Raw genomic sequence first — 27,500 nt, 5'->3', positions numbered from 1 at the left:
ATGTTTATTTACATTGTGTGTGTGTGTGTGTGTGTGTGTGTGTGTGTGTGTGTGTGTGTGTGTGTGTGTGTGTGAGTGTGTGTGTGATTCACCATGGTCTTGGACCACGTGTTGGACTCATGATCGACAGCTATTATGTCGTGCTCCTTGTTTACGAATAGATATAAATAAGTATATGTAAGTGGTAGCTGTGGCCAGGATAACTAGAATAACAAGGAACACGAACGAACGTATGTACAAGAAATTATTACTTCACATTTGGTGGTGAATGAGACTAATGTTTCCTAAGTATGGCCAAGATAACTAGAATAACAAGGAACACGAACAAACGTATGTACAAGAAATTATTACTTCACATTTGGTGGTGAATGAGACTAATGTTTCCTAAGTATGTGACTTTTATTATTATGTGATATTATTGATTTATTCAATTTATATAGTGAATGACTGTGATGTGTACGGTGTGCGGGTGTGTGAGGCTGGACTACGTTTTAATTGGTACGAGTACAGACCTTTCTCTGGTTTGCGAGGATGCTTCAAGGTTCATGATGTCACTCGAGTCACGAATAGACTATTTAACGCTAATATGAATAAACTGAAATTCCAGATAAGACTGAACTTGACACTGGGTTGATTTCTTAAGAGAGAAGACTGAAGACTGAAATTTACACTATTGCTGGCTATAAGGGAACCTCTGGATGCTATAGGCTCTTCCTACAACTTTTTATGATTGGTTAAGATTGTCTGTGTATACCACAAGTGACCAATGGGCACACATGACTTTTTCGTAAACATCTCATGCAACTTCAGCAGAACAGCATATGGCTCGATAGTGTTTTTATGGCTCGATAAGGGCCTAGCGTGCGATGCGTCATGCCCATCGCGCGATGCGATGACGAAAACTAGTATCGACTAGTATCACTGTACTAGTATCAACCTCTAGTAGCAACTAGTGGTGATGGTGTTGGTGGTGTCGTCAAACCAATCACCACAATTATCCTTCCGGAAGAGAGCTCAGAGCTCATATATAACCGATCTATGGGTAATGCTGTGACCTTACACGCGCGCGCGCGCACACACACACACACACAAAACTCCCCGCCCACGAGAGTTGGAGTAACGACTCGCAGCGCAGCGATGCTAAAATTATTTCAGCTCTGGGCGAGATTCGAACTCGGACCGTGTGTATTAGTGTTAGTGTGTGTGTGTGTGTGTGTGTGCGTGTGAACCTACGACATGGACGTCAGATAGAATCGTCTCCCTGTCGTACATCTTCAGAACCTTCTCACCTTCATTCGAAAGTGCAACCCTGGGGGGATGACACTCGGTTGTCAGGCCGGGCCAAGCTCTCTATCAACTTTGACTTTATTTATTTTTTCTTTTAGTATAACGAGAACAGACAACCGGTGACTGATCGCTTCTTAGTACTATAAGCTGGTAATACACAGAAAGATCCTCGCACTCACACAACATGGACAGTAATCCAGCGTCTCTTCCCATAGAGATCTATGGGAGGGTCTGAGGATCGTTGCCAGCTACTGTGAGGCTACGGGTCTCCAGACAGTAAAACTCGAGACAACAGTTATTAATACAAGTATACCTGAACACTGTGTATGGATTGGGTGTATACCTGAGTGCTTGTCTGTGGGAACAGATTGTGTTCGTGTTCGTACACACTAACACACACACACGTACACACACACACACACACACACACACACATTCACACACACACACACTCATTTACAAACACACATTTACAGTATCATGGAATGCACAGACAAGAGAAATACAAGGGGACATGATAATAAACTCAAAAAGGATAGTTATCGAAGAGACCATAAAAAAAAAAAGTTTTCCACACAGAGTGGTGGGTATCTGGAACAAACTGGATAAAACAATAGTGTGTATGCATAAACTACACATGAATTTAAGAGCAAACTAGACACTGCGATATACAAAGACGGGACACCACGAGCATAGCTCCCGTTCTCGTAAGATACAACTAGGTAAATACGCACACATACTGACTTTCTTATGGCGGTCCGTCGGTGGTCAGTGACGGCAGTGCTCCGGTGAAGTGTGATGGTTTGGAGTGAAGTTGGATGGTGATGTGGTATCACCACCTTTGGTGGTGATACCAGAAAAGGTGATTGAGCTCTCTTCCGGGCGGGAAATAGCTGTCGATCACGAGTCCAACACGTGACCCAAGACTATGGTAAATCTCACATACACACACACACACACACACACACACACACACACACACACACACACACACACACACACACTCACACACACACACACACACACACACACCTCTGTGTCCTCTTTAAACATGAAAATTCACCGACGAAAAGACATGCTATATTTCAATTCGTCTATGTCTTTCTTTGGCTGAAAATTTTATATTTTGAAATAATAGTTCATGGCTGAATGAGGTTGAATTTGGCGGGAAAATTGGTCATAAAATTTGTAAACAAACGCGAGGTCAGTCAGTCGTCTAAGCCTCTTGCAAAGTCGATCGTACGAAATACATTTAAAGTTCAGTTTGATATAAACCAGTTTTTGTTTATAAGCAGTTTAGTTATTTTCGTTTACTCCTTTATTGTTTGATATTTATGTATTCATTTATTCTTTATTTGTTATTTACTTAGTTATCTATTATTATTTACAGTATGTAGTTGTTTCAAATCTGTCGACATTTTCGTGAAATGGAACTCATTGGAACACCTTTCTGAATCCATTCAGTATTTATTTATCTATCTATTTATCTATTTATGTAATTGCATATATATCTATCTATCTATTTATTTATCTATTTTTTTGTTTTGTTTATTTATATGTGTATTTGTTCGTTTTTGAGCTACTCCAGTTATTGTGCAATGTTTAACGAACGAACCTTTTTGAAAAATCTTTGAAATCAAAGTTACTTCTGTAGCTCTTGTTGTTGGGAAACTTCAGACAGAAGGCGCTTTTGACGAGAGTTACGGCCTGAATTTCAGTAGACTTCAGCTGAAAAGCCGGTTCTGTTGCCTCAATGGTACAAAAATGAAAGGCAAAGTTTGTAACAGGAAATGATGTGTATAGAGGAAGTTTATATGTGATGTCTAAACTAGGAGAAAACAAATGGAAAAATATAGCAATAATGATAATACGTAGGTACGAACATACATATACCAAGGGGTTTTCCCCCTTGCAAAGGAGGTAGCCAAAATCAAAAGGTATAATTCCACTCCCATCCATTTTATCTCCACCCACTCCACTACCATTCACCACCCCTCCCTCCCTTCCTCCCTCCCTCCCTTCCTCCCTCCTTCTTTTCGTGATTTTTATAATAGTGATTATATAATAATGATACTAATGATAATAATAATAATAGTAATAATAATAATGATGATATAATAAATAATAATAATAATAATAAAAATAAAGAGTAAAGATGTAAATATTTCCAATATATTTTTTCTTTGTTGATATTGGTTTAATTTGTAAAAGATAAGGTTTATATGAAAATTACAAAATTCTTATGTAAACGCGCGCGCGCGCAAACACACACACACACACACACACACACACACACGGCACCCAAGTTCAGATGTGAATTAGGTTATAAAGTTAAGACGCAATTGACTTGAGAATTGACATGGGGTTGAGTGCTGCTCAAGGCGTTATCACACTGGGCTATTTTACCTCCAACCTCCGATTCATCGGCGGTACCGCCCACCTCCAGCACCTTTTCCGCGTCAAATCACCGTGGCAAACATTTGACATAGAATATAATTTGATATGCTGAAGGAAAATAAATTTCCTCCAGCATATCAGTCCTCCCCGAAATATGCGGCCTGCAAATCTGCTCCAACAATCGAAGGAAAAATAGTCCAGTGGAGAAGACATTTGCTAAGAATGAATTTGTGGACTTGGTGGCGTAATCGAAAGCGTGCTGGTCTCGCATTTGCTTAGTTGTAGGTTCGAATCCCGCACTCCTTTCCGATTACCTGCCCTAACAGTCCAAGCGCACGATAGGGCAAAGGTGACGGCTTCGGCCGCAGCGAGGCACCTATTGGCGTAGGCTTTTCACCATGACTACATATACCATACACCCTCCTAATGCTCGTTTCACACGTACCGACTTTTAGCCGTGCACCATCCACGACACAACGCCGATCTCTCAAATAACCATGAGCGTCCATAGACACCCATGGTTATATTTGAGAGTGCGACGTCCTGTCGTGGAAGGCGCACGGCGAAAAGTCGATACGTGTGAAACGAGTCGAAGATGTCCCTCCACAAGTTTCTCTTGTGCCTTCCTTTTGTGTCTCTGTGCAAGTAAAACGACAAAGTACATTGACATCTTTTGAAGTCAGATATCTTTATTTTATTTTATTCGAATGATGATGTAAGTTAGGAACATTTTGTGTTGGATTTCTAATTGAAACCAAGTTCGATAGGAAAAATACAATATATTTTCCTATACCACTAATAATGAAAGCGTGTACACACAACAAAGGCTGGCTTCAACTGACGCCAAGCTCCAATTTGCGCGGGAAAGACGTGCATCGCATTTGCGATATCTAATAATATTGAAATTATATATAATGTACACATAATTACAATAAATAATAAAACAATGGACAACAAATCATACGACAACTTTATAAAGAGGGGGAAACATAATTCCCCAAATAAGCAACACACCAGTACAATGTACGATATGTTATACTACACACCATGCCAACACAATTTCATAAGGGGGAATGTGGGAAGCATCTGGCTTTCAATCTGCTCATTACTCTCCCCAGTATCCCTGATATATGTATATATATATATATATATATATATATATATATATATATATATATATATGTATGTATATGTTTTATGTACTACAGATCCAAGGGTTTCCCAGCATAAGCAGTGACAATTCTTGGGTGATCAAATGTCCACATATTGACATTTCTTCACTGATTTTTTTTTCTTTTCCCGATTTGTGTGATGGAGTCTCTTGTGTAACCTCTCCTTGTTCTATTTCATGTCTCCATCTATTTAGTATGTGTATCGCTGTCTCTGTCACTTGTATTCCCTGAGGATGTCTTAAAATAGAAGAAAACGTTTGGATTAAGTAATTTATTTCTCAGTATTTTTTGCACATATATTTTCACATGTCTGTGAATTGCTGCAATATATATATATATATATATATATATGATGAAGGTGGAAAAAGAAGTCACGGGTCTAGTTCCGAGTTACTGAGTTTATTCCTGTATATATATATACATATATACATATATATACATATATACATATATATATATATATATATACATATATATATACATATATATATATATATATATATATTTATTTATTTAAGCTCTTCCAGTGATTAGTATTTATTCGTTTATTTTGTTTTAATATTGTTGATATGAGTTACACATTTGATTATCTTAATCTGTATTTTTATATGTTATACTCGTATATTGATGTTGCTGTTGGTGTACTGTATTACTATGATTATTTGTGTTTCATTATTATTATGCTTATTATTTTCATCATTATTATTTCTATTTTTATCATTATTATTATTATTATTATTATTATTGTTATTATTATTACTATTACTACTACTACTATTATTATTATTATTGCTAAAACTGTTGTTATTGTGACGTCATCATAGTCAATTCTCTGAAAAATATGAATTCATCCTGCTACCATTACTTATTATTTCTTATTAATTTTATTTATTTACATTTTTTTTATCTAATTTTATATTATATTAAACAAGATTGAAACCAAATAAAAAACTGACACATGTTAGTCATCACCGTCGCTCCAATATACTCATACGTGTTGTCCAAATCCATCAACGTCGTGGGATAGAATGTAAACACAGTCTCCAGGGCAAAATGTTCAATCGGGTTCGAATCCCGCAGACCAAGGAACCCACAAAGTTCGTGCCCTTGTTAGCGAAGTATTATTGGGTGCTCTTTTCCTAGTTAATCCAGGTTCGAATCTTGAAAACCTAGTTAAAATTTGTCGAATTGTTATGCCATTGTCATGATTTAGTGTGTATTGTTTTGTGTTCTTATACTGTATGTATAGATTAATACACTTGGATATGGAGAAAGGTGTGTGTGTGTGTGTGTGTGTGTGTGTGTGTGTGTGTGTGTGTGTGTGCGTTTACCATATTGTACCTAATTGTATTATACAGGAAAGGAGCAACATTCGTAGGGTCCCGTCTCCTGTTCTCCAATTTATCATACCTATCCTAAAATTGTATGTGTGTGTGTGTGTGTGTGTACACGAGCAGCTATCAAACACACACACATACGGACGCACACCAGCGTACCCTGCTGGCATGTGTAAGTGTATGTGCGCGTGTGTACATACATGTCAACGCACATGTGCGTGCATGTATGTACTTGGTTGCTTCGCGCCCGTATTGATTGCATGAGAGGTGTGGAACCTCTCAATCACAGTGACCCCCTCATCCCCCTTCCCCCTCCCCTTTCCCCCTCCCCCACTCTCTTTGTTTCCCCAGCATACTCCTCTCTCCCTCTCTCTCTCTCCCTCACTCTTAGTAAACTCTTTGTCTCAATTATCGAAGGTCCTACTTGTACAAGAATCTACTCGAACATTCTACCTCCTTGGAGGAGGACGACTTCAAGAAGAACTCCACGCTTTTCCTGGCTGGCAGTGTGCCTCCTTGAGGTCCACGTGAAACCCAGTAGGCTGGCATTCGATCCACAGGGTGGAATAGTTGAAGAAACGACCGACGGTTGTTGTAGGATTTCAAGGGTATTAGGAATCCTGTTAAAGGAATTCTGAATCCTTCTCCCTCTTCTGCCTCCTCCCTCTCTTCCTCCTCCTCCTACTCGTCCTCCTCCCTCTCCTCTTCCTCCCCTTCTCCTCCTTCTACTCTTCCTCCTCCTCCGACTCGAACACAGGTATTCATAGTTCACGCCGGTACGAATGACGTCGAGTCAACGTGATCAGAGGAACTCATTGAAAAGTACCGGAGAATAATCAGGAAATATAAAGAAAAGGTTTCCAGGAAAAACCTTGTAATTTCAAGGATCCTTCCCAGATTCAAGAGAAGGAATAAAAAAAAATTCAACATTGACAAATTCTACATCACATTCAGTGCTAACAACAGAGTAAAATCCCTCTGTGAAAAGGAAAAAGTGCACTTCATCAATTTCTGGGACAATTTCTACTTTGATAAAACTCTGTTTGAGGAAGACTGTCTCCACTTGAATGTGGCTGGAGCAGCAAGGTTAGGTAGGCTGCTCAACAACAGCCTGGGCGACATCAGAAGAAAAAACTCCTCAGTGGGGCCCCCATCAACACCTCTGTAATAGAGGAAAAAAGAAAAGTGACCTTCAGTCCAGATATCAATCTCTGTTACGTTAATGCTCGCAGCTTACGAAACAAATTCGAAGATCTAGAAATTCTCGGAGCGACAAGTAACTATCACGTGATAGGAGTAACAGAAACATAGTTGGACACATCAAGTCGAGATTTTATTGTGGAATACTGATTGCCGGGCTACTCAATATTCAGTTGCGAAAGAGAAAATATAATAGACGGTGGAGTAATTTTGTATGTCCATAATTCCCTCCAACCATCACTGTTCAAAACAGAGGCAGTAACAGATGTTGATATATTGTTTGTTGAAATTAAAAACAATTGCAGTAAATATAAAGTAATGATTGGACTTCTTTATAGACCACCTTGTCAGCTGCTGGAAAACAATGAAAAATTATTCGATTTAATCTTAGAAACTAACCAATGCTGCGAGACAGTAATCATGGGAGACTTTAAATTACCGGTTAAGAGATGGGGCGAGGATTTAAATTCGCAAACAGGACGAGACATATAGTAACTTACTAGAAAGTGACTTCCACCAATCCGTAAACAACCCTACTCGAGAAAATAATATCTTTGACCTAATATTTTCTACAACAGAGTTTTGTAAATGAAGTGAATGTCGGCCCAATATTCAGTACTAGCGATAATCGTATCATCACATTCAAAATGAAAATGGAGGCTAGTTTATCTACGATCAGCAAAGAAAAAGTACCCGACTTCCGTAGAGCCAGTTTTAATAGACTCCGATCATTACTAGAAAACTCAGACTGGAGCAAAACTTCGAATGAGATTGATATTGATAAAGCGTGGGAAAACTTCACCACGGAGATAAACAATGCTATAAATCTCTGTGTTCCCTATCGTGAGAGACGTCCGGCAACAAATAAACCAAAGTGGTGGAATAGGGAAATTAGTAACAACCTATCTCGTAAAAAGCGTGCGTAGGCCTACAAAAAGTATCAACTAAAAGCCAAGACGGTAAACTAACACTAGACAGAATTCGCCGCGAAACCAAAACACTGATAAAGCGTAGCAAGAAAAATCTTAAAGAGTATATTGCTGAGGCAAACAAATCGAACCCTAAAGAATTCTATAGTCATGCGAATAAGAAAATAACGCTTACCTGCGGCATTGGACCACTGAATGACGATGAAAGTAAACATCCGTCTTCACAGACGAGGATTGCTCAGCGTATCAGCAACCAGAACATAAAATGGCCCAAAACGAAAGTGAAGTACAAGTAACTGATAAGCTCAAAAAAAGTAAAGCCCCGGTACCTGACAAAATTTCACCTAGAATTTTGCGAGAAGTCAAAAATCAAATCAGTAAACCCTTGTGCATTCTTTCAACAAATCTTTAACACTTGGTAAAGTCCCATCAGATTGGAAATGTGCTAACGTAACACCAACATTCAAGAAAGGGGACAAATCACAACCAGGCAAATACAGACCGCTCAGCCTGACTTCGATTGTGTGTAAACTGCTAGAGACTATCATTCACGACAGTGTGGTGAAATTTTGAGAAGAAAATAAAATAATTAAAGATTCTCAACATGGCTTCCGTAGCAAACGCTCATGTTTAACTAATCTCCTCGACTTCTTTCATGACGTCTTTAATAGATACGAGGAATGTAGATCTGTTGATATAATTTATCTAGATTTTTAGGAAGCATTCGATAAGGTTCCCCATAAACGATTGCTCGACAAATTAGAAACGCACAGTATTTCTGGTAGTATCCACAACTGGATTAAAGATTGGCTCTGAGCGAAAACAGAGTTTTATTAACGGAACCTCATATATCTGGCTCGACGTTAAAAGTGGCGTACCGCAAGGATCAGTTTTGGGACCCGTTTTGTTCTTAATATATGTAAATGATCTAGACGACGGCCTCCTCTGCAAAGTATTAAAATTTGCTGATGACACAAAAATTACCGGTAAAGTAACAACCACCAAAGAGAAAGAAACTCTGCAATCCGATCTAGACATATTATCAAGCTGGGCTAGCATGTGACAAATGAAAATTAACGTTAACAAATGTAAAGTCATGCATATTGGAAGTAACAATGATCACATCCAATACCAATTGAATGGCGAAATACTGGATTCAGTAGTTAAAGAAAAAGATCAAGGCGTTTTAATATCAAATGACTTGAAGCCAAGTCAACATTGCTTAGAAGTTGTTAAAACAGCAAATAAGTTGGTTGGCTTTATCGGAAGAGTCTTCGAAAATAAATCAGAAAAATTATTGCTAAACCTTTATAATTCCTTGGTCCGTCCCCATCTCGAATACTGTGTATAATTTTGGTCCCCATACTACCAGAAAGATATTAGTAAACTAGGAAGAGTGCAACGGAGAATGACTAAAATGATACCAAGGCTGAGAAATTTGCCGTATGAAGAAAGACTTAAAAGTCTAAATTTATTCTTACTTTCAAAAAGGAGAATGCGAGATGATTTAATCGAGGTTTTTAAAATGTTCAAAGGCTTTGACAACAACAATGTCGAATATTACTTCTCATTAGACCATTCAAATACAAGAAGATAATCAAGATTTTATAGTAATTGGTATGAAAGTAAACACTTCTTTAACCGGGTTGTTAATATGTGGAATTCGTTACCTTCCACCGTCGTTGAAAGTAACACAATAACAACATTTAAAAATCGATTAGATAAATACATAGACTCAATCCGCAAATAAGATATTATCCTTTGCAATAAAAGATCTGACAGCCCGGCATTTAATTGTAATTGGATAGGGTAGTGGTAGCAGTAGTGTTAGTTCATCTATTGCCTAGTTGCCCTGTTTTCTTCACTGTAGCTTAGTATAGTAAACACAGCCTCGATAGGGCCAGCAGGCCTGCTTTTGTTTGTTCTTCCTTTGTGTTCCTTTGTGTTTACTCCTCCTCCTCCTCCTCCTTCTCTCACTCCTAAATTTCGCATTGCATGACCTCCTCCTCTTCCGTCCTCCTACCTCTCCTCCCCTCCTTTTCATCTTCCTTCTCCTCCCTCTCGTTTACCTCTTCCTCCTCCTTTCTCCTCCCTCCTCCTTCATTTTCCTCCTCCTCTTCCCTCCTCCTTCATCCCCCTCCTCCTCCTCTTCCCTCCTCCTTCATCCCCCTCCTCCTCCTCCTCCTCTTCCCTCCTCCTCTTCCCTCCCTCCTCATCCTCTTTCGGCCGATGACTGTTCAGTTTTGTTTTCAAGATCTTTGTTTCTCTATTTATCCTTCTGTTCAATTTTGACCCCCCCTTCTCCCACTCCCCCCCTTCTCCCCCTTCCCCATTCCTCCCCCTCCCCACCAATCTCTTCCTTTCAAGTTCAAACTCCGTCTTTGGTGTCTTTTTCTGGAGGAGAACGAGGAGGAGGAGGAGAGGAATGGGATGTTTGAATATAAACATGTTTTGGTAGAAACAAGAGAGACGAGGGGGAAGAGGAGGAAGAGGGAGGGAGGAGGAAGGATGAGGAGAAAGAGGAGGAAGAGGAGGAGGAATGAGAAGAGAAGGAGGTGGTGGTGGAAGTAGGGAAGGACGAGCAGAAGGAGTAGGAGAACGAGGAGGAGGAGGAGGAGGAGGAGGAAGGAGATGAGGAGAAGGTGGAGAAGAACGAGAAGAAGAAAGAATGAGAGAGGGGGAGGAAGGAGATGAGGGGGAGGTGGAAGGGGAAATGAGAAGAAGGAAGAGGAGGAGGAGTAGGAAGAGGAAGAGGAAGAGGTGCTTCCTGTAGAACTTAAATGCCTTTTCCTGTTCCGGGCCAGTTTGGGTTTTTTATCCGGGTTATTTCTGTGCGGAAGCATCTCCCGGACATCTGTTCCTCCCCCGGTGGCTGTCTGGACTTCGCCCAGATCTATCTCTATCTCTATTTTTGGGCGATCGAGATTTACTTTATCTTTATCTCACTGTGTCTCTTTGTCTTGTTTTCCATCTGTCTTTATTTATCTATCAATGTATCTATGTATTTATCTCGTTTTGTTTAGTTTCATTCCTACTCTATACACTCTCCCTCCTTACAATCCCTCCTAATTCTTTCATTCCCTCCTACTCCCTCTTCCGCCTTCTCCCCTCCCTCCTTCTCCCCCTCCCACTCTCTCCTCCTCCCTCCTACTCCCTCTTCCGCCTTCTCCCCTCCCACTCTCTCATCTTCTCTCCTTACAGTCCTTCCTAACTTTCACTCTCTTCTACTCCCTCTTCCGCCTTTTCCCCCTCCCTCCCTCTCCCCCTCCCACTCTCTCATCCTCCCTCCTTACAGTCCTTCCTAACTCTTTCACTCCCTCTTCCGCCTTCTCCCCTCCCTCCCTCTCCCCCTCCCACTCTCTCATCCTCCCTCCTTACAGTCCTTCCTAACTCTTTCACTCCCTCTTCCGCCTTCTCCCCTCCCTCCCCCTCCCCCTCCCACTCCCACTCTCTCACCCTCCTTCCTTACAATCCTTCCTAACTCTTTCACTCCTTCCTACTCCCTCTTCCGCCCTCTCCCCCTCCCTCCCTCTCCCCCTCCCACTCTCTCATCCTCCCTCCTTACAGTCCTTCCTAACTCTTTCACTCCCTCCTACTCCCTCTTCCGCCTTGTCCCCCTCCCTCCCCCTCCCCCTCCCACTCTCTCATCCTCCCTCCTTCCTTCACTCCCTCCCTCCTCCCTCCCTCCCTCCGGAGACCTCATTGTTTTCCACTTTGAAGAGACTTCCTTCTTCAGGAAGTCCTTACCTCCGAGACCTTTCCTTTCCCAGGAAGTCCTGTCCTTGTGGGGAAGGAAGGGAGCCGGGGAGGGGGGGGACCTTCCTGAGGTCCTTACATACTCTTGAGACCCTTCCTTGCTCCGGAGGGCCTTTTCTTCTTCTTCTTCTTCTTCTTTCTCTTATTATTATTATTATTATTATTATTGTTAATTATTATTATTATTATTAATTATTATTATTAATTATTATTATTATTATCATTATTATTATTATTATTATTATCATCATTAATTATTATTGTTCGTCTTCTTCAGGAGAAACCAAGGTCCTTCTGGAGGAACCTTCTTCAAGAAATTTCTTCTTTTACACAATTTTCCAAGGGTTTTCGAAGTTGTTTTCTCGCTCTCTCTCCCTTTCTCTCTCTCTCTCTCTCTCTCTCTCTCTCTCAAAGGATTACAAAGGCGGAGCATGCCGACAGGAGACCTTTTGATCCATATCTAGGTCGGATGCGAAAAAAAAATCATAGGTATAGTTAATGCATAGGTATAGTTAAATAATAAACAAACAGGTAAATAGTAAATAATAATAAATTGACATATAACTAATAATAAATGAAAATCAGACAGACAAATGATAACAAAACAAAAACAAATAATATAAGATAAATCATAATCATTACAGCATCTTACTTAGGTATTTATCTAAATGATTCTTAAAGCTTCGAACTGAACTACATTGCACTACCTGTACAGGAAGTTTATTCCATTCATTAACTACACGGTTGGCAAAGTTGTTTCTACCTACTTCCAAATTGAATCTATTTCCGGACAGTTTGAGACCATTGTTTCTTGTCTGATTCTCATTCAATGTAAAAATTTGGTCACTTTTGATGTTGTCAATTCCCTTTAGAATTTTAAAGACCTGTATCAAGTCTACGCTTTTTTTAGGGAAAACAGATTCTCTCTCTCTCTCTCTCTCTCTCCCTCCCTCCTCTCTCTCTCTCCCTCCCTCCTCTCTCTCTATCTCCTCTCTCTCTTTCTCTCAAGTTTTGTCCTTCCAACGTTTGTGCCCTCTCTCCTCTCTCTCTCTCTTTCAACCTTTGCCCTGCCAACGTTTTGTGTCCTCTCTGCCCCCTCTCTATCTCTCTCTCTCTTTCAACCTTTGTCCTACCAACAGTTTGTGTCCTTTCAACTTTTTGTCCTTTAGATTGTCCAATCAACATTTTGTCCTGCAGATTGTCCTCCAAACATTCTGTGTTCTTTAGACTTTGTCCTTGCAACATTCTTATTACTGTTGTCCCCCAACATTGTCCTGAAAATTGTCCTTTCATTGTTTTGTGTCTGCAGACTGTGTCCTTTCATATTTTTGTCCTGTATACTTTGACTCCTATTTCTTTCAATTGTCCTCTAAGATGTGTCCCTTTGTGTCATGTCTGTAGAAGTGAATGTTTGTGCCTTCTTGAGTGTCCTATGAACGTGGTTTGTGTCTCAGACTGTCCTTCTCGACTTTGTCCTTCTAACGTGTTGTGTCCTCCGAATTTTTCCTCCCAAAGATTTTGTCTTTTGCTCGGTGGTTTTCTTTTATTTGTTGCCTGCCGAAGCTGAAAAAAGGACCCAGAGTTATCCATAATAAAGACTATAAAACACATCACGATTGAAATTGGGTTAAGTTAAACCATATTTCTCTTTCCTCCCCCCTCCCCCTCCCCTTCCCTTCCCTTACCTCCCCATCCCACCCCTCCCCTCCCCCTTTTCTCCCTCCCCTTTCCATCCCCTTCCCCTCTTCTCCCCACCCCTCCCCTTCCTACTCTCGCTCTCCTTCACTTCCCCCCTCCCTTTCCCTTCTCTCCCCTTACTTTCTCTCCCTCCCTATCGCTCACCTCTTCTCCCCTTCCCTTCTCTCCCCCCTCCTCCCCATATCTCATTTCCTCTTCCCTTCTCTACCCTCCTCTCTCCTTCACCTCCCCTCCCTCTTCCCTTTTCTTCCCTCCCCTCCCTCACCCTCCTCGTTTCCCATTGTCTAGGTTGGCCTCCTTTTCAGCCTTCAGAGCTGAAGTCCCTTTCTTCCCTTCCCTTCCCCCTCCCCCTCTTCCCCTTTCCCCCTCTCCCCTATACGACATGAATGTTCCTAGACTAGGGGGTGGGCAACCTTTTCAAGCGTGGGTGCCAAAATCAGCCAAATCTTTGATACATTTTCTCCCGTACCAACAGAGTAACATAAATGATAGGCCTACAAGGGGCTCCTCCCCTCCTTCACCTCCTTTAAGGGCCCCAAACAGCCGCTTAGTACAGCATACGGTTACCGACAGTCGTACAAAAGAAGTTGGATATTTATTTTTCGTTTTAAATTCCACGCTACAAAGTCCTCTGCGAGGGGCATCGTCCTACCCCTCCGACAGGGGGAAGTATGTGACGTTAAACCATATCATCATTATTACCATTATTATTATAATATTATTATTATTATTATTATTATTATTGTTATCATTATTATTATTATTATTATTATTATTATTGTTATCATTATTATTATCATTATCATTTTTGCAAAATTATAATACCTCGACACTGAGATACTAAAAACAAAAAACGAACCGAATATATTTTTGGATTATTTTATGCACATTACGGGTGTCAAAAAGATTTATGGTGTACAGACTTGACGTCGTAATCAATTCAGACTACGCTCAATCTTAAATGGTCATTCTTGTTAAAAAAAATTAATATTATTTTGTAATTAATTGACCACAAAAGCGAACGTTAGAGAACTTACCTGGTTGAGTTCTCTAACTAATCGTCGGAACTGAATTGTATTCTTGAGGCTTCGATGTAATAGTAGAAAATCTCTTGCCGAGGTTTGATTGTCCTTCTGGTACCAGAGTTGAAGCTTGTCTGGCGTTCAGTTGACTAAACTTAGTCTCGTTCGGCTGGAATTCTTACGAGCCTTCAAAAGGCTTCGAAGCCACGGGACAACTGATACTTCAAGTAAGTTCTCAAGTTCCCGATTTGTTAATCAAAATGACAACATAGGCTTAAATAAAAATAAAGAGGGAGGGGAGTTTAATAATATATTAATCAAAATTACGATAGTGTGGTACGAAGTTACAGGAAAGGTTCCCGATTCGAAATTTAAACAAGCTTTCGGGAAATTGCCGTAGCTCAAGTAAACAATGTCATTCCCGCAACCTCAAACTATAAGTATTTTCAGTACCAAACGACTTTTTCGCGTATCTAAACGAAAACGGAGTTCAAGATGACATTTGTAAACAATCCCCATGTTACCAAATCACTTCTCTTGGTGTAATATGATTAATATTTAGTTTTGCATCCATGAAGAACAAAAGTGATGCCATTTATAATGTATAAAGAATTAAATCTTTACTAATTAATTCGTAAAATTACACTTGTAAACAATCACAGTTTTGCCACATCGCTCACAGGATGTAATGCGTCACTGAAGACCGGATATGATGTTAATGGTGTGTAGATATACAGTACTACGTTCATTCATAGGATTATACATATGAATAACTCCACTGTTGCCAAATCATCCAAATACTTTTAATCCCACTTGCTTTTCATGGTGACATGTAGATGATGTGGCCGAGTTGCAGTATACATGTAAATAATCCCAATGATGGCAAATCACCCAAATAACACAAAGCATTGTAGCTTTATACTTATGGATAATCCCACTGATATCAAATCGCCTAAATGACATAAATCCTTTCTTGGTGACATGCAGGAGATTTGGCAACGTTGAATGTTACATATAAACAATCCCAACGTTGCCACATCACCCAAATAGCACAAATCCTTTCTTGGTGATATGCAGGTGATTTGGCATGTTGCATTGCCCATGCATCCTAACAATGCCAAATGACACACCAAGACAGACTTTGTTCGGAATTGGGGCAGACTGTACTGGTACGTTTTGCTTGGTGCGATTATCGTTCAACGTTGATCGTTCATGACTCAACGATGATCGTCCAACGATAGTCTAGAGCACTAATTTTTTAATGATGGGGCTGTTTGGCTTCGAGTCGCAAAGTACGATAGGCTGGTGATTTTAAGGGAACTTGCAACCAACGCGCTTACCCAAATAGGATTACATTTAGTAGAATGCGCGTCAGCCGCTATTGGATGTGGTATTAGGCTAAAAATATAATTAATCGCTTCGAGCATAACCTATCTTTAAAAGACAGATACAAAAGTTCTGCAGTGGTTTTGTGTTTACGCTCCCTGATAACAGATGGCCCATGGAGACGAATAAAATCATGGGTGACGGTATTGGAGAAAGTACCACCCATGCAATTAGTTACGAATATTTGTGATAAAGCGAAATGCTGCAATAAAAAAAAAAAAAAAAAAAAATGGTAAATAAATGAAATAATTATTGTCGTGAGACCAGTGTCACAGATTTAAGGGGAGCTGATGTTGGGCATCTCCAATAATGATGTGTGTGTGTGTGCGCGCGCGCGCGCTTGTGTGTGTAAAATCTTGGAACACATAATCTGGTGCCTGTTTTGGAAACTCTGGGATTATATTACTCTCTCACTCTCTCTTTAATCCGAGTTTTTTTTGTAGCCAGTCTTGTCCACCACGTCTTCCTCCTCCCTCTCCTCTTCCTTCTCGTCCTCCTACTCCTTCTCCTCTTCTTCTTCCTTTTGCTTTCGTTATTGCTCCTCTTGCTCTTGCAGTTCTTAATGATATTATTCTTCCTCCTCTTCCCACCCACCCACCCCTCCTCCTCCTCCTCTTCTAGCCTTTCTCTTCTTCCCTTTCTCTTCTTTCCACATACACACGCACGTGTGATAATGTAAATATTACATCACGCAAAGGCAATATAGATGATGAATGGACATCTCGTGTGCTTTGGCGTAACGTGATATTGACGTCACGTCGTCTCGTTGTGCCTCCCCCACCTCCTCACACTCATCCTTACACCAGGAGTGTCGTCATTGATACTTAGCCCCCAAATCTCATTGAAGCCATGGAAAAAGTGGATGAGGTACAGTGGCGATCCACAAATCTAAACCAAATATTCGAGACAAATATATATATATATATATATATATATATATATATATATATATATATATATATATATATATATATATATATATATGTCTCGAATATTTGGTTTAGATTTGTGGATCGCCACTGTACCTCATCCACTTTCTCCATGGCTTCAATGAGATTTGGGGGCTTACGGAAATGGAATATTCCTAATATAGATTGATATTATACATTATTAGTTGGTGATAATTGAACATCGAATTGAGAAGGTCCATTGTAGTGAATTGATTTGTTTGAATCCTTTCAGGGCTTTAGGCATCTTGCCTTAAAACGATTTTATTCATCTGAAGAGAGATGTATCTGCCTAAGTGACAAAAAAAAAAAATTGTAGTTTGACATGCTAACTATATTAATTCCAAGATTATTTAAATCTTTCTGCCTACTTGGGGTTTCTCTTAAGTAAATAAAATCATCTGGTGGTAGCTAGATTAAGAAGTAAAGTAAGAAACGGAAGGAAAAAGATGCACAATTTCACGCAGACTCGAATGACGAATAGCGTCAGAGCGCCCTGGCGGCATTTTATGTATACTGGACGAGACGACATTACGTCATCGACCCCCGTGGTCCAACTTTGTATCCGAGTTTTTATTGGTAGAAACCCACAATATCTCACAAACTTTTTGGTGATTTATTCAACTTTCCAAGTTTGTTGGATATTAGGCTGCCAAGAATTCCGACTGTTAGACGAAAGGATATTACGCTTTTGCGTCGCTGAAGATATCGTGACGTAGTTTTATTTAATTGAAAAGTCGAATTACATACAAACTTATGCACCTAAAAAATTTCAACTGTTTTTATTGATATGAGGGTAAGATGGAGAAGGAAAATTCTCGACTTATCGAGATTAATATAGTCGATGAAATAGATTAGCGTTAATATATTTTTTTTCTGAAATGTGTATCTAATGAGAGAGTAGAACTTGGAAAATAACGAAGGAGACGAAAACAAAGCCAAGAATAAACAGAGAGCCATAGAAAGATAGATGTTGGAAGACTGAAGTGCAAATCTTGTAGAAGCAACAAAGCAGAGAAAATGGCAAGAAGCTAGAGAAGATGATGAAAGATGGAGCAAGTGTGTTACTGACTGGACGCTGCAAGATGGGAATCGTGGAAGAGGGAGACCTGACAAGTGGATATGCGAGACAGAAAAGTTATATATTCGTGTGCGTGTATATATATATATATATATATATATATATATATATATATATATATATATATATATATATATATACGTTCGTAAAGAGCTGGAGTCCAGGAGCCATGTTATCGGAAAATTTCGAAACACTGGACTCAGAGTAACAGAATTTATTACCGACGTTTCGAACCCTGTCCGGGGTTCGTCCTCAGGGTTATACATAGTAAGCAAAAGGATTCAATTATATATTATACCTTGAAAACGTGGATGAGATATGTGGATGATGTATTCGTCATTATGAAGGAGGGTGAAATTGATTGTTTTCTCAACTTTTTGAATGGGAGGAACACAGCCATCCAGTTCGAAATGGAGAGGGAAGTGAAAGGAGGGTTGCCGTTCCTGGACGTCTTGGTAACGAGATGTGGGCACAGTATGACTACAGGTGTATATGGAAAGGATACTCATACGGACAGGCTCTTGGATTATGAGAGTTGCCACCCGGTGGAGCATAAGAAGAGTGTGGTCAAGACGTTGTGGTCAAGAGCGGGGAATTTGTGCTCGACTGAGGAGAACTTGAAAGAAGAGAGGAAACGCCTGGAGAAGGTCTTTGCGGACAACGGGTACCCCAAATCGGTCATTAGAAGATGGACCACAGCGCAGGGAAGAAAAACTACAGCGGACACGAAACAGGCGGCAACTAGAAGGATTACCTTACCATATGTGAAGGGGGCATCTGAGGTGGCTGCTAGACTATTGAGGAAGCGCGGTGTTGAGGTAGCTCACAAACCCGCCAACTCTTTACATGGTGCTCTTACTAAGGTAAAAGATACGGAGGAGAAAGAGAACAAGACGGGAGTGGTATATGATATTGGCTGCGGCAACTGTTGTACTCGCTACATAGGATAGACGGGTAAGAAATTATCGACAAGAGTTAGAGAACATAAACGAGCTGTAAATCGTAAAGATGGTAGTTCGGCGATATTCAGGCATTGCCAGGAGGAGCAGCACGAGATGGATTGGGACAACGTTGGTGTGATTTACAGAAACAACAAGAAAGGAGAGAGGCTATTTTTGGAAGCTTGGGCCAGTGACAGCAACAGCGTCAACAGATGCATCAATCTAAATCCAATTTACAAGGGAGCGAAAGACAGACAGGACAGAAGAAGCAGTGAGCGGGGGCCAGTGTAGTGTTTTTATGTCGGGACTTTGATGTTTGGCATTCGTGTTTTTTTTTCTTCTTTTTTTTGTAGTCCCATTGTGACGTTACTTTATTTAACTTTATCATCATTTTCCTTTTCTTTTATCGTCCAGAATTGGTTTTGTTTTGTTTACTGTTGGTTCGCAGCTGTTGAGTTAATTGTCATTTTGTTGGGTTTGTCTTCTATTGCTTTTTGTCCCCCCCCCCCCTTTTTCAACTGGACACTTTTTAACACTTTGCAATTTCTTTTTGTCATTCAGTTTTGGTGTTGTTTGATAGTTTTGATTTGTAATGATAAAGGGAGCTAAGCACAAGCAGAACAGGAAGAGCGGCGATAGGCGACCCGTGTGGTGCTTTTGGGTCCGGACTGTGATTTTTTTTATATTTTCATTATGTCGGTTTGCCAATTATTTGCTTTTTGTTATTTTTGTGGACACTTTGGGCTAACTTTGTAATTAAATTTCTTTTTGTCTTTTGGTGTTGTTTTTGTCTTTGTTTTATTATATAGTCTGATTTGTACTGATAAGGACACACAGGACAGTTAGAGCGGTGACATGCGACTCGTGTGGTGCTTTTATGTCTGGTCTGTGACATTTGATATTTTTCTTTTTGCCCTTTTATTTTATTTCTTATTTTTGGTGGTTCCATTTGGTGACACTTTGTACTTACTATGTTATTAATTTCTGGGTGTCGTTTAGAATTTGTATTGTTCCGTTTATTATGACATGGGTTATGTGGTTTTATCAATTCTTTTCATTTGAGTGACGCTTTATACAAATTTGAAATTAATTTCCTTTTGTCATTCGTAATAGGTTTTGATTTTGTTCAAATTCGTTCAATCCGATGGGACCTGTCCCAGAGAACATCGGTATAATATATAATTGAATCCTTTTGCTTACTATGTATAACCCTGAGGACGAACCCCGGACAGGGTTCGAAACGTCGGTAATAAATTCTGTTACTCTGAGTCCAGTGTTTCGAAATTTTCCGATAATATATATATATATATATATATATATATATATATATATATATATATATATATATATGTATATATATATATTGTCACGATTTGGGCGACCAGGGGAGGGGAATTTTATGAATTTAAAATTTATGTTTTTAATTTATTTCCTTAATCCCAATCTCATATCGCCACTCCGTATCCAGGTTTGGAAAAGAGGGTTTCGTTTAAAACTTTTATTTACAAAACAAAATAGATAACAACGAAAGCCCTATTTGTTACAAAAATATTTTCACAATTTTTAATATTAAACACAAGATAGAAACAGAGGACAAAATCACGTGAGATTTATTTGATATTATTTAACCCTATTTACACTTGTGTACAAGCACACACACACACACACACTGGTATTTAAAAAGATCACGCACGGGGAAGAAAAGGAAAAAAACAGATTTACACTCCTAAATTCATAAACCCAAAAAAAGGTGACTTATCAACCAATAAAAAACCCGAAACGATACTTGTAAGTAGTGGGAAATTAACAAGGGTGGAGAATACAGAGATTGACGATAGCCTAATAGATACGCCAACTCAAAACCTATCCCAAAAAAGATACTGAAAACCACGGGAACTAGGACCTATCCCCCAAAGGTTAAAAACCACGGGAATAGTAGCATTAAAAGGGTCACCCACGAGAAAGGAGAAATGACAGTCTAATTGACACGTCAATTCCTAGAAACTTGACCCCAAAAGGAATAAAACCACGGGACTAAGAAAATCTGGCCAAAGCATGACTTGAGACACCAGATTCAAATTTTAGTCTCAAAAGGGGATCCTAAACCTCGCACCTAAACTTAGGATGTATTCCCTACATAAAAACCTACTCACGTGTTAAAAACCTAGGTGCCTTACATACCTTAGGTGAGGGGGGGGGGCGTCTCCCTCAAGGAGACAGAAACGGCCGGTCTCGACCCGTCGAAATGAAGAAGAGCCCAGAGAAAGGTTGACCTTCCCTAATAAATGATCGACAATTGACCTGAGGGAGGTCACTGAATGTCAATAAGGCCGAAAGGACAAGTAGGGAGTGTTTTTCCTTATCCCACTTGGAAAGAGCATATAAGCCTAACCCACTACACGACCTAGAAAAAAAAAAAACTACTATGCACGTACATATATAGACCTTAATACTAACACAACATAGTAGAAAGGGTTACAAGAAAAATATATATATACAAAGGTGGCAACTTGACATGCGCACACACGTTCAGCCAGTCGGCCGGCGATTGATAATTGTTGCCATCATGTGAGAGACATTCAAATAAAATATGCATTTTCTTTAAAATACAAAAAATTGTACGGCGTAGCGTACTAACCTATGTTAATTTGTTGTTAATTTGTTACAACAAATGTTGATGGAATACTGGCTACATTCCATCAAACTAAACAGAAAAGGTACATAGACAAAAAGATACTCAAACAATTTGGCAAGATGTGCCGCAATGCTCAACGTCCATGACTCTTGACCTGAAGACGCCGCTGCTTTGACCATTGTTCACGAACTGGGCTTGTCAAATTTGGTCCACAGCTGGGCGATAGAAAGGGAGGGAGGTGAAAATTGCGTACTGGCCGACTACTTGCGACCACCACTACAAACACGTGAACATCGAGATACGTGACAATATATAAATACATGCGTATGCGACAGGGTCAGAGGAGGGATTGAGGAAGCTGGTGGCAGAGTTTGGGAGAGTATGTGATAGAAGAAAGCTAAAGATAAATGTGGGTAAAAATAAGGTGATGAGATGTACAAGGGGTGAAAGTGGCAGTAGACTGGAAGTGAACATTAAGGGAGAGCGACTGGAGGAAGTGGATAGTTTTAGATACTTGGGTGCAAGTGTAGCAGGAAAAGGTGGAGGTAGAATGTAGATTGAGAGAAGCGAGTAAATGCCTTGGTGGTTTAAAGAGTGTAATGAGGAATAGACATTTGGGAATGGATGCGAAGAGGAGACTGTATGAAGGAGTGATTGTGCCAACAGCACTGTATGGGGCAGAAACGTGGAACATAAGAAAAGACGAGAGAAGGAGTTTGAATGTGTTTGAGATGAGGTGTCTGAGAAGTATGGTGGGGGTTACTAGGCTAGATAGAGTGAGAAATGAGGAGGTGAGGAGGAGAACAGGGGTGAAAAAGGATTTGGGAGATAGGGTTGATGAAAGAATATTAGGATGGTTTGGACACATGGAAAGAATGAGTGAAGAAAGACTAGTAAAAGAGGTATGGAAGGCAGATGTGGAGGGAGTGAACATGAGGGGACGTCCTAGGATGAGGTGGATGGATGGGGTGAAGGGGGCTCTGGGGAAGAGGGGAATGTCTGTTGAGGAAGGAAGGGAGAGGACGGAAGACAGAGGTGAGTGGAGAATGGTTGTATATGGATGATGTTGTGACTGCATGAGGAGGAATGGGCGGGGAAGTGGGGGGTGGGGTAGTATGTGTGAGTAAATTTTGACGCAGCCCGAAGGGATTTCTCCCCGTCCTCGCCTTATATGCAAAGGGGGACGGAGAGGGGGGGTCGCCGATTAAATGAAGCGGCCTCGCTGTGGATGTACTGTGTCTTGCGACACTGCTTCTGACCCAGGGCGGTGGGCAGGGTGCAGGGATGACCCGTCATCCAGGAGGTGCTCAGATGAGAGGAAGGGTGGGAGGGGTGTGGAGTGTATTTAGGGATGAAATGGGTGGGAGTGTTTTTATGCCTTTCCCTTTTTGGCTACCTCCCTTGGAAGGGGGGAAAAGCCTTGGTATATGTATGTATGCGACACACACACATAAATACGTAACCACAAAAATATAATAACAATAACACTGATAATGATAATAATGATGGTAAAAATAATGATAATAATAATAATAATGATAATAATAATAATAATTATAATAGTAATAATAATAATAGTAATGACAATAATAATAGTAATAATAATAATAATAATTATTATTATTATTATTATTATTATTATTATTATTATTATTATTATTATTATTATTATTATTAATTTTATATCGCGGACAGATCGTGTGGTGTGTTGTCGGATCACTTTGGATATCATTAGAGAAGAAAATAAGGAAGCGGGAATTTCTCTCTCTCTTATACATGCTGGAAAGTGGCGCTCGCTCTGATCAACGAAGTCGTCACAAATTCGCGAGGTTTAAATTTTGTATTTTTTAAGGAAGGAAATGTTGGTGTCCAGTGACATTGTCTAGGTCGGGTGAGGTAGCAGATGCAAATAATGCGGGGACACCCTAAACTGACCCATTTGTGTGTGTGTATATATATATATATCATATATATATATATATATATATATATATATTTATATATATATATTATATAATATGTACAACACTGAATGGGTCCCAGTGAACAGATATACATTTTTATCAACCGCAATTCACTTTATTTCTAAGCCATCAACATCGAGAGACTCGAGGAGGCCAACATGTAGAAATTGAAACGTGGTACAACTAAACACTCGAACCTGCGCTAGCACGTGACAAGTGTTGGCGTCCTCGAATCTCACAATGTTGATGGCTTAGAATTAAAATGAATTGTGGTTGATAAAGCTGTACATCTTGTCACTGGGACCCATTCAATGTTGTACAAATACTTTCCCGTGGTCGTATACTTACCAATTGCACTATCATAGTGGAGATAGGTTGAACACAAAATTTCGTGTACGTGTATGTAACTCGAGCATACAAATATATATAAGAAAAAGTTGCACTCAACTTACATCTCTCTTGATAGCGCATTCGGTTAAGTCACTATCACTTGCCACGTGCTAGCGCAGGTTCGAATCCTAGGCTGTACCACGTTTCAATTTCTGCATGTTGGCCTCTTCGAGTCTCTCGATGTTGATGGCTTAGAATTAGAGAGAATTGTGGGTGATATATATATATATATATATATATATATATATATATATATATATATATATATATATGCACATTTTTCATATGGGTGAATTGAACCCAAACGAACAGTTGAACAAGATTCTGGTAATTAACAGAGGAATGTAGAACTACCGTTGGGTAGTAGAACTACAAAAACTACTACATAGAACAAATGTTTCCTGTTAAAACTACGAACTACTCCATGTGTGTGTGCGTGTATGTGTGTGTGTGTGTATGTGTATTAAAAGTTGGCTTAATTACCATGATTAATTTCATAATAATAATCAGCTTAAGCACAAAATCAACTAAAGCCTATTAGTACATGGCATGTAGATCTAGGTGGCTTTCTAGGAGGGCGTGGTAGGGGGGCTTTTCCCTCTCCAGCCCCCTTTCCAGGAACCAAAGCCATCGCCCTAGCCATCTCCCAACGCTCCTGCTTACCAGTGTGTGTGCTACTAACGACCCCCCTTAGGTTTTTACTACTAACTAGTACTAACGCTGCTACTACTACTAACCCGCCAAGGCTCCATCGAGATTGCACAGGAAAACGACGTCGCCTGAATGAGTATCAGCTGGAGACACTCCGACGTACCGGGTACCGTACTTTCTTCAGCACGAACTCCTCTCCCTCTTCTTCCTCTTCTTCCTATTCATATTTTTTTCGCCCCTGCATGCGTATATACAGTTGCCGGCACTTATACCTGGTACAGTCACGGGTCGGAGTATTGACGTCATGACGTTTACGTTGTGATGTCATGTCGTTTGTGTTGTGACGTCATCGTATGGGTAACGGTAACGTTGTAACGGGTTGTTTAGTGTTCTGCATAAACATGTACATGTAATACATGTAACGGTGTTCCATTTTTCAGTATATATATATATATATATATATATATATATATATATATATATATATATATAAATATATATATATATATATATAAAGTGGATGTGAAGAGGAATGACTGGAGTTTTAATCCGAGTTTTATTCTAGTCTAGTTTAGCAACAAGATCTTCCAACACAATAGTTCGAAACTAGGCAAGAATAAAACGCAGGTTAAAAGTCCAGGCTTTCCTCTTCCCATCCTCCTCAACTTGTCAGAATACCTCAATATATATGTATATGTACATATATATATGTATACACACACACACACACACACACACACACACACACACACACACACACACACACACACACACACACACACACACACGGGAACCCTCTTGTGTAAGTAAAATCGTCTGGCGGCAGCCTGAACAAATACTTTTAAAGTTTATGAAAATTTTAAAGTCATAAAATTGAGGTCATTGAAAAAAAAATGACAAAAGGTCATGGAATTTTGAAGGTCATGGAAAGGTGATTGAAAGTCATAGTAGTTATTGCTGAGTCATGGAATAGTGTGTTGCTTTGTCTGCCATTATTATTATTATATTTTTTCCAGAAGTTAAAATCACAAAAGTAATGATGATGATGATAATAATAATAATAATAATAATGATAATAATAATAATAATAATAAAAACAATAATAAAAATAATAGTAGTAAAATAATAACTAATAATAATAATAAATATAATAATCATAATAGTGATAATAATGATAATAATAATAATAATAATAATGATATAATAATAATAATAATGATAACAATGATAATAATCATAACAATAAAGATGATTTGCAAAGGTCCTGTCATCAATATAAGTTAATGTATATGTGTGTGTGTATACATTATATATCTATATATATATATATATATATATATATATATATATATATATATTCAACCACATTAACTTTTTCACTTTAATTCCATGTCATCACGATCGAGACTGACAATGCGCTCGACGGAGACATATGCGGAAACTGATACGTAGTGAAGCCAAGGACTCAAACTATATATATACAGTATATATATATATATATATATATATATATATATATATATATATATATATATATATATAATTCCTTTCGCTGTTATTCACTTGTAACTGCCGCTGGGCGATTTTATTCAACTTGGAGAAAAAGGTATTTGTGTCAGTATATGTAACCACTAGCGGTTTGAACTGTGACAGTTCATTTGCAATGCAAGTCAGTGGATGTGTTCACATACAACCGCGTAGTTTTTCCTTTACTATGCGATACCGTCGCGGTCACCGCGCGGTTCAAACCGCTAGTGTGAACAGAACCTTCCACATGACTTTTTACCTGTACCACGTGTTAGAGTCGGCAACTACCCTTCAGCCATGTACCTTGCACGTTCTGTGTACCATATTTGTGATACCTACTATGCGATACCGTCGCGGTCACCGCGCGGTTCAAACCGCTAGTGTGAACAGAACCTTCCACATGACTTTTTCCCTGTACCACGTGTTAGAGTCGGCAACTACCCTTCAGCCATGTACCTTGCACGTTCTGTGTACCATATTTGTGATACCTACTGCACGACTGAGGCGTTTGTGTACTATGCACCCGAACTTTTGGGCCCGGCTGTACAAATGGTCACCCACGGGGATTTAATGTCCCCGGATGGAATAGACTCCGCCCACTTTGCTTCCCAGCCAATCAGAGGTGTCGCTCCTCCCAATATGCGTCAGTCAAGGGCTGTCGTTATTGGCCAGGGGAGAAAAGGGGCGTGGCTACTATCACTAGCGTACTTTCACTACCACTACTACCAAAAGTAGCCCGCTACTTTTACTACTACAACTATATCGTTACTACTATTGCTACTACTAATGTTACTATTGTCATTACCGGTAGCACTACTACTACTACTACTAGTACTGATACACCACCACAACTACTACTACCACTACTACTACTACTGCTACTACTGATACACCAACACCACTACTAATAGTACTACTACTACTACTACTATCGCAACACATCGCCCATGTTCCCTCCCCTCATTGTACTGCACAGACACCTACTGCAAGCTGTACCTATCACCACCATTTGTGAACTCCAGCTTACTGCACAGCTACGTCACCCGAAATTCCAAAGTCCGTCGACAAGTGTCCCTAACGATAGATGGCACTACAGAATAATATATTAAATTAGTTTTACCCTAGTTTAGCTTAGTTTAGTTTATTTTATTTATTACTTTATTTAATTTGTTTTATTGTA

The 27,500-nt window shown here is 39.6% G+C and overlaps 1 protein-coding gene across 8 annotated transcripts in view; it reads left to right on the top strand.

Moving 5' to 3' along the window:
- LOC143020023 (uncharacterized) overlaps positions 1-27,500 on the top strand; it is a 432,500-nt gene that overhangs the window by 346,913 nt on the left and 58,087 nt on the right. For 7 of the 8 annotated variants that reach the window (XM_076176144.1, XM_076176143.1, XM_076176146.1 and 4 more), the window contains one exon: positions 24,888-24,959. The exons of the other annotated variant lie outside the window; for it this stretch is intronic. In XM_076176144.1, the coding sequence (XP_076032259.1) occupies positions 24,888-24,959 (72 nt within the window). The remainder of the gene's footprint in view (positions 1-24,887; positions 24,960-27,500) is intronic. 8 annotated transcript variants of the gene reach the window in all.

This window comes from Oratosquilla oratoria, chromosome 38 (genome assembly GCF_046742065.1).
Source record: "Oratosquilla oratoria isolate Oo_2021 chromosome 38, ASM4674206v1, whole genome shotgun sequence".
In the NCBI taxonomy this organism is placed as follows: Eukaryota; Metazoa; Arthropoda; class Malacostraca; order Stomatopoda; family Squillidae; genus Oratosquilla; species Oratosquilla oratoria.
Note: the sequence above shows the minus strand (reverse complement) of the source record. Positions and strands in the feature narration are given on the sequence as shown.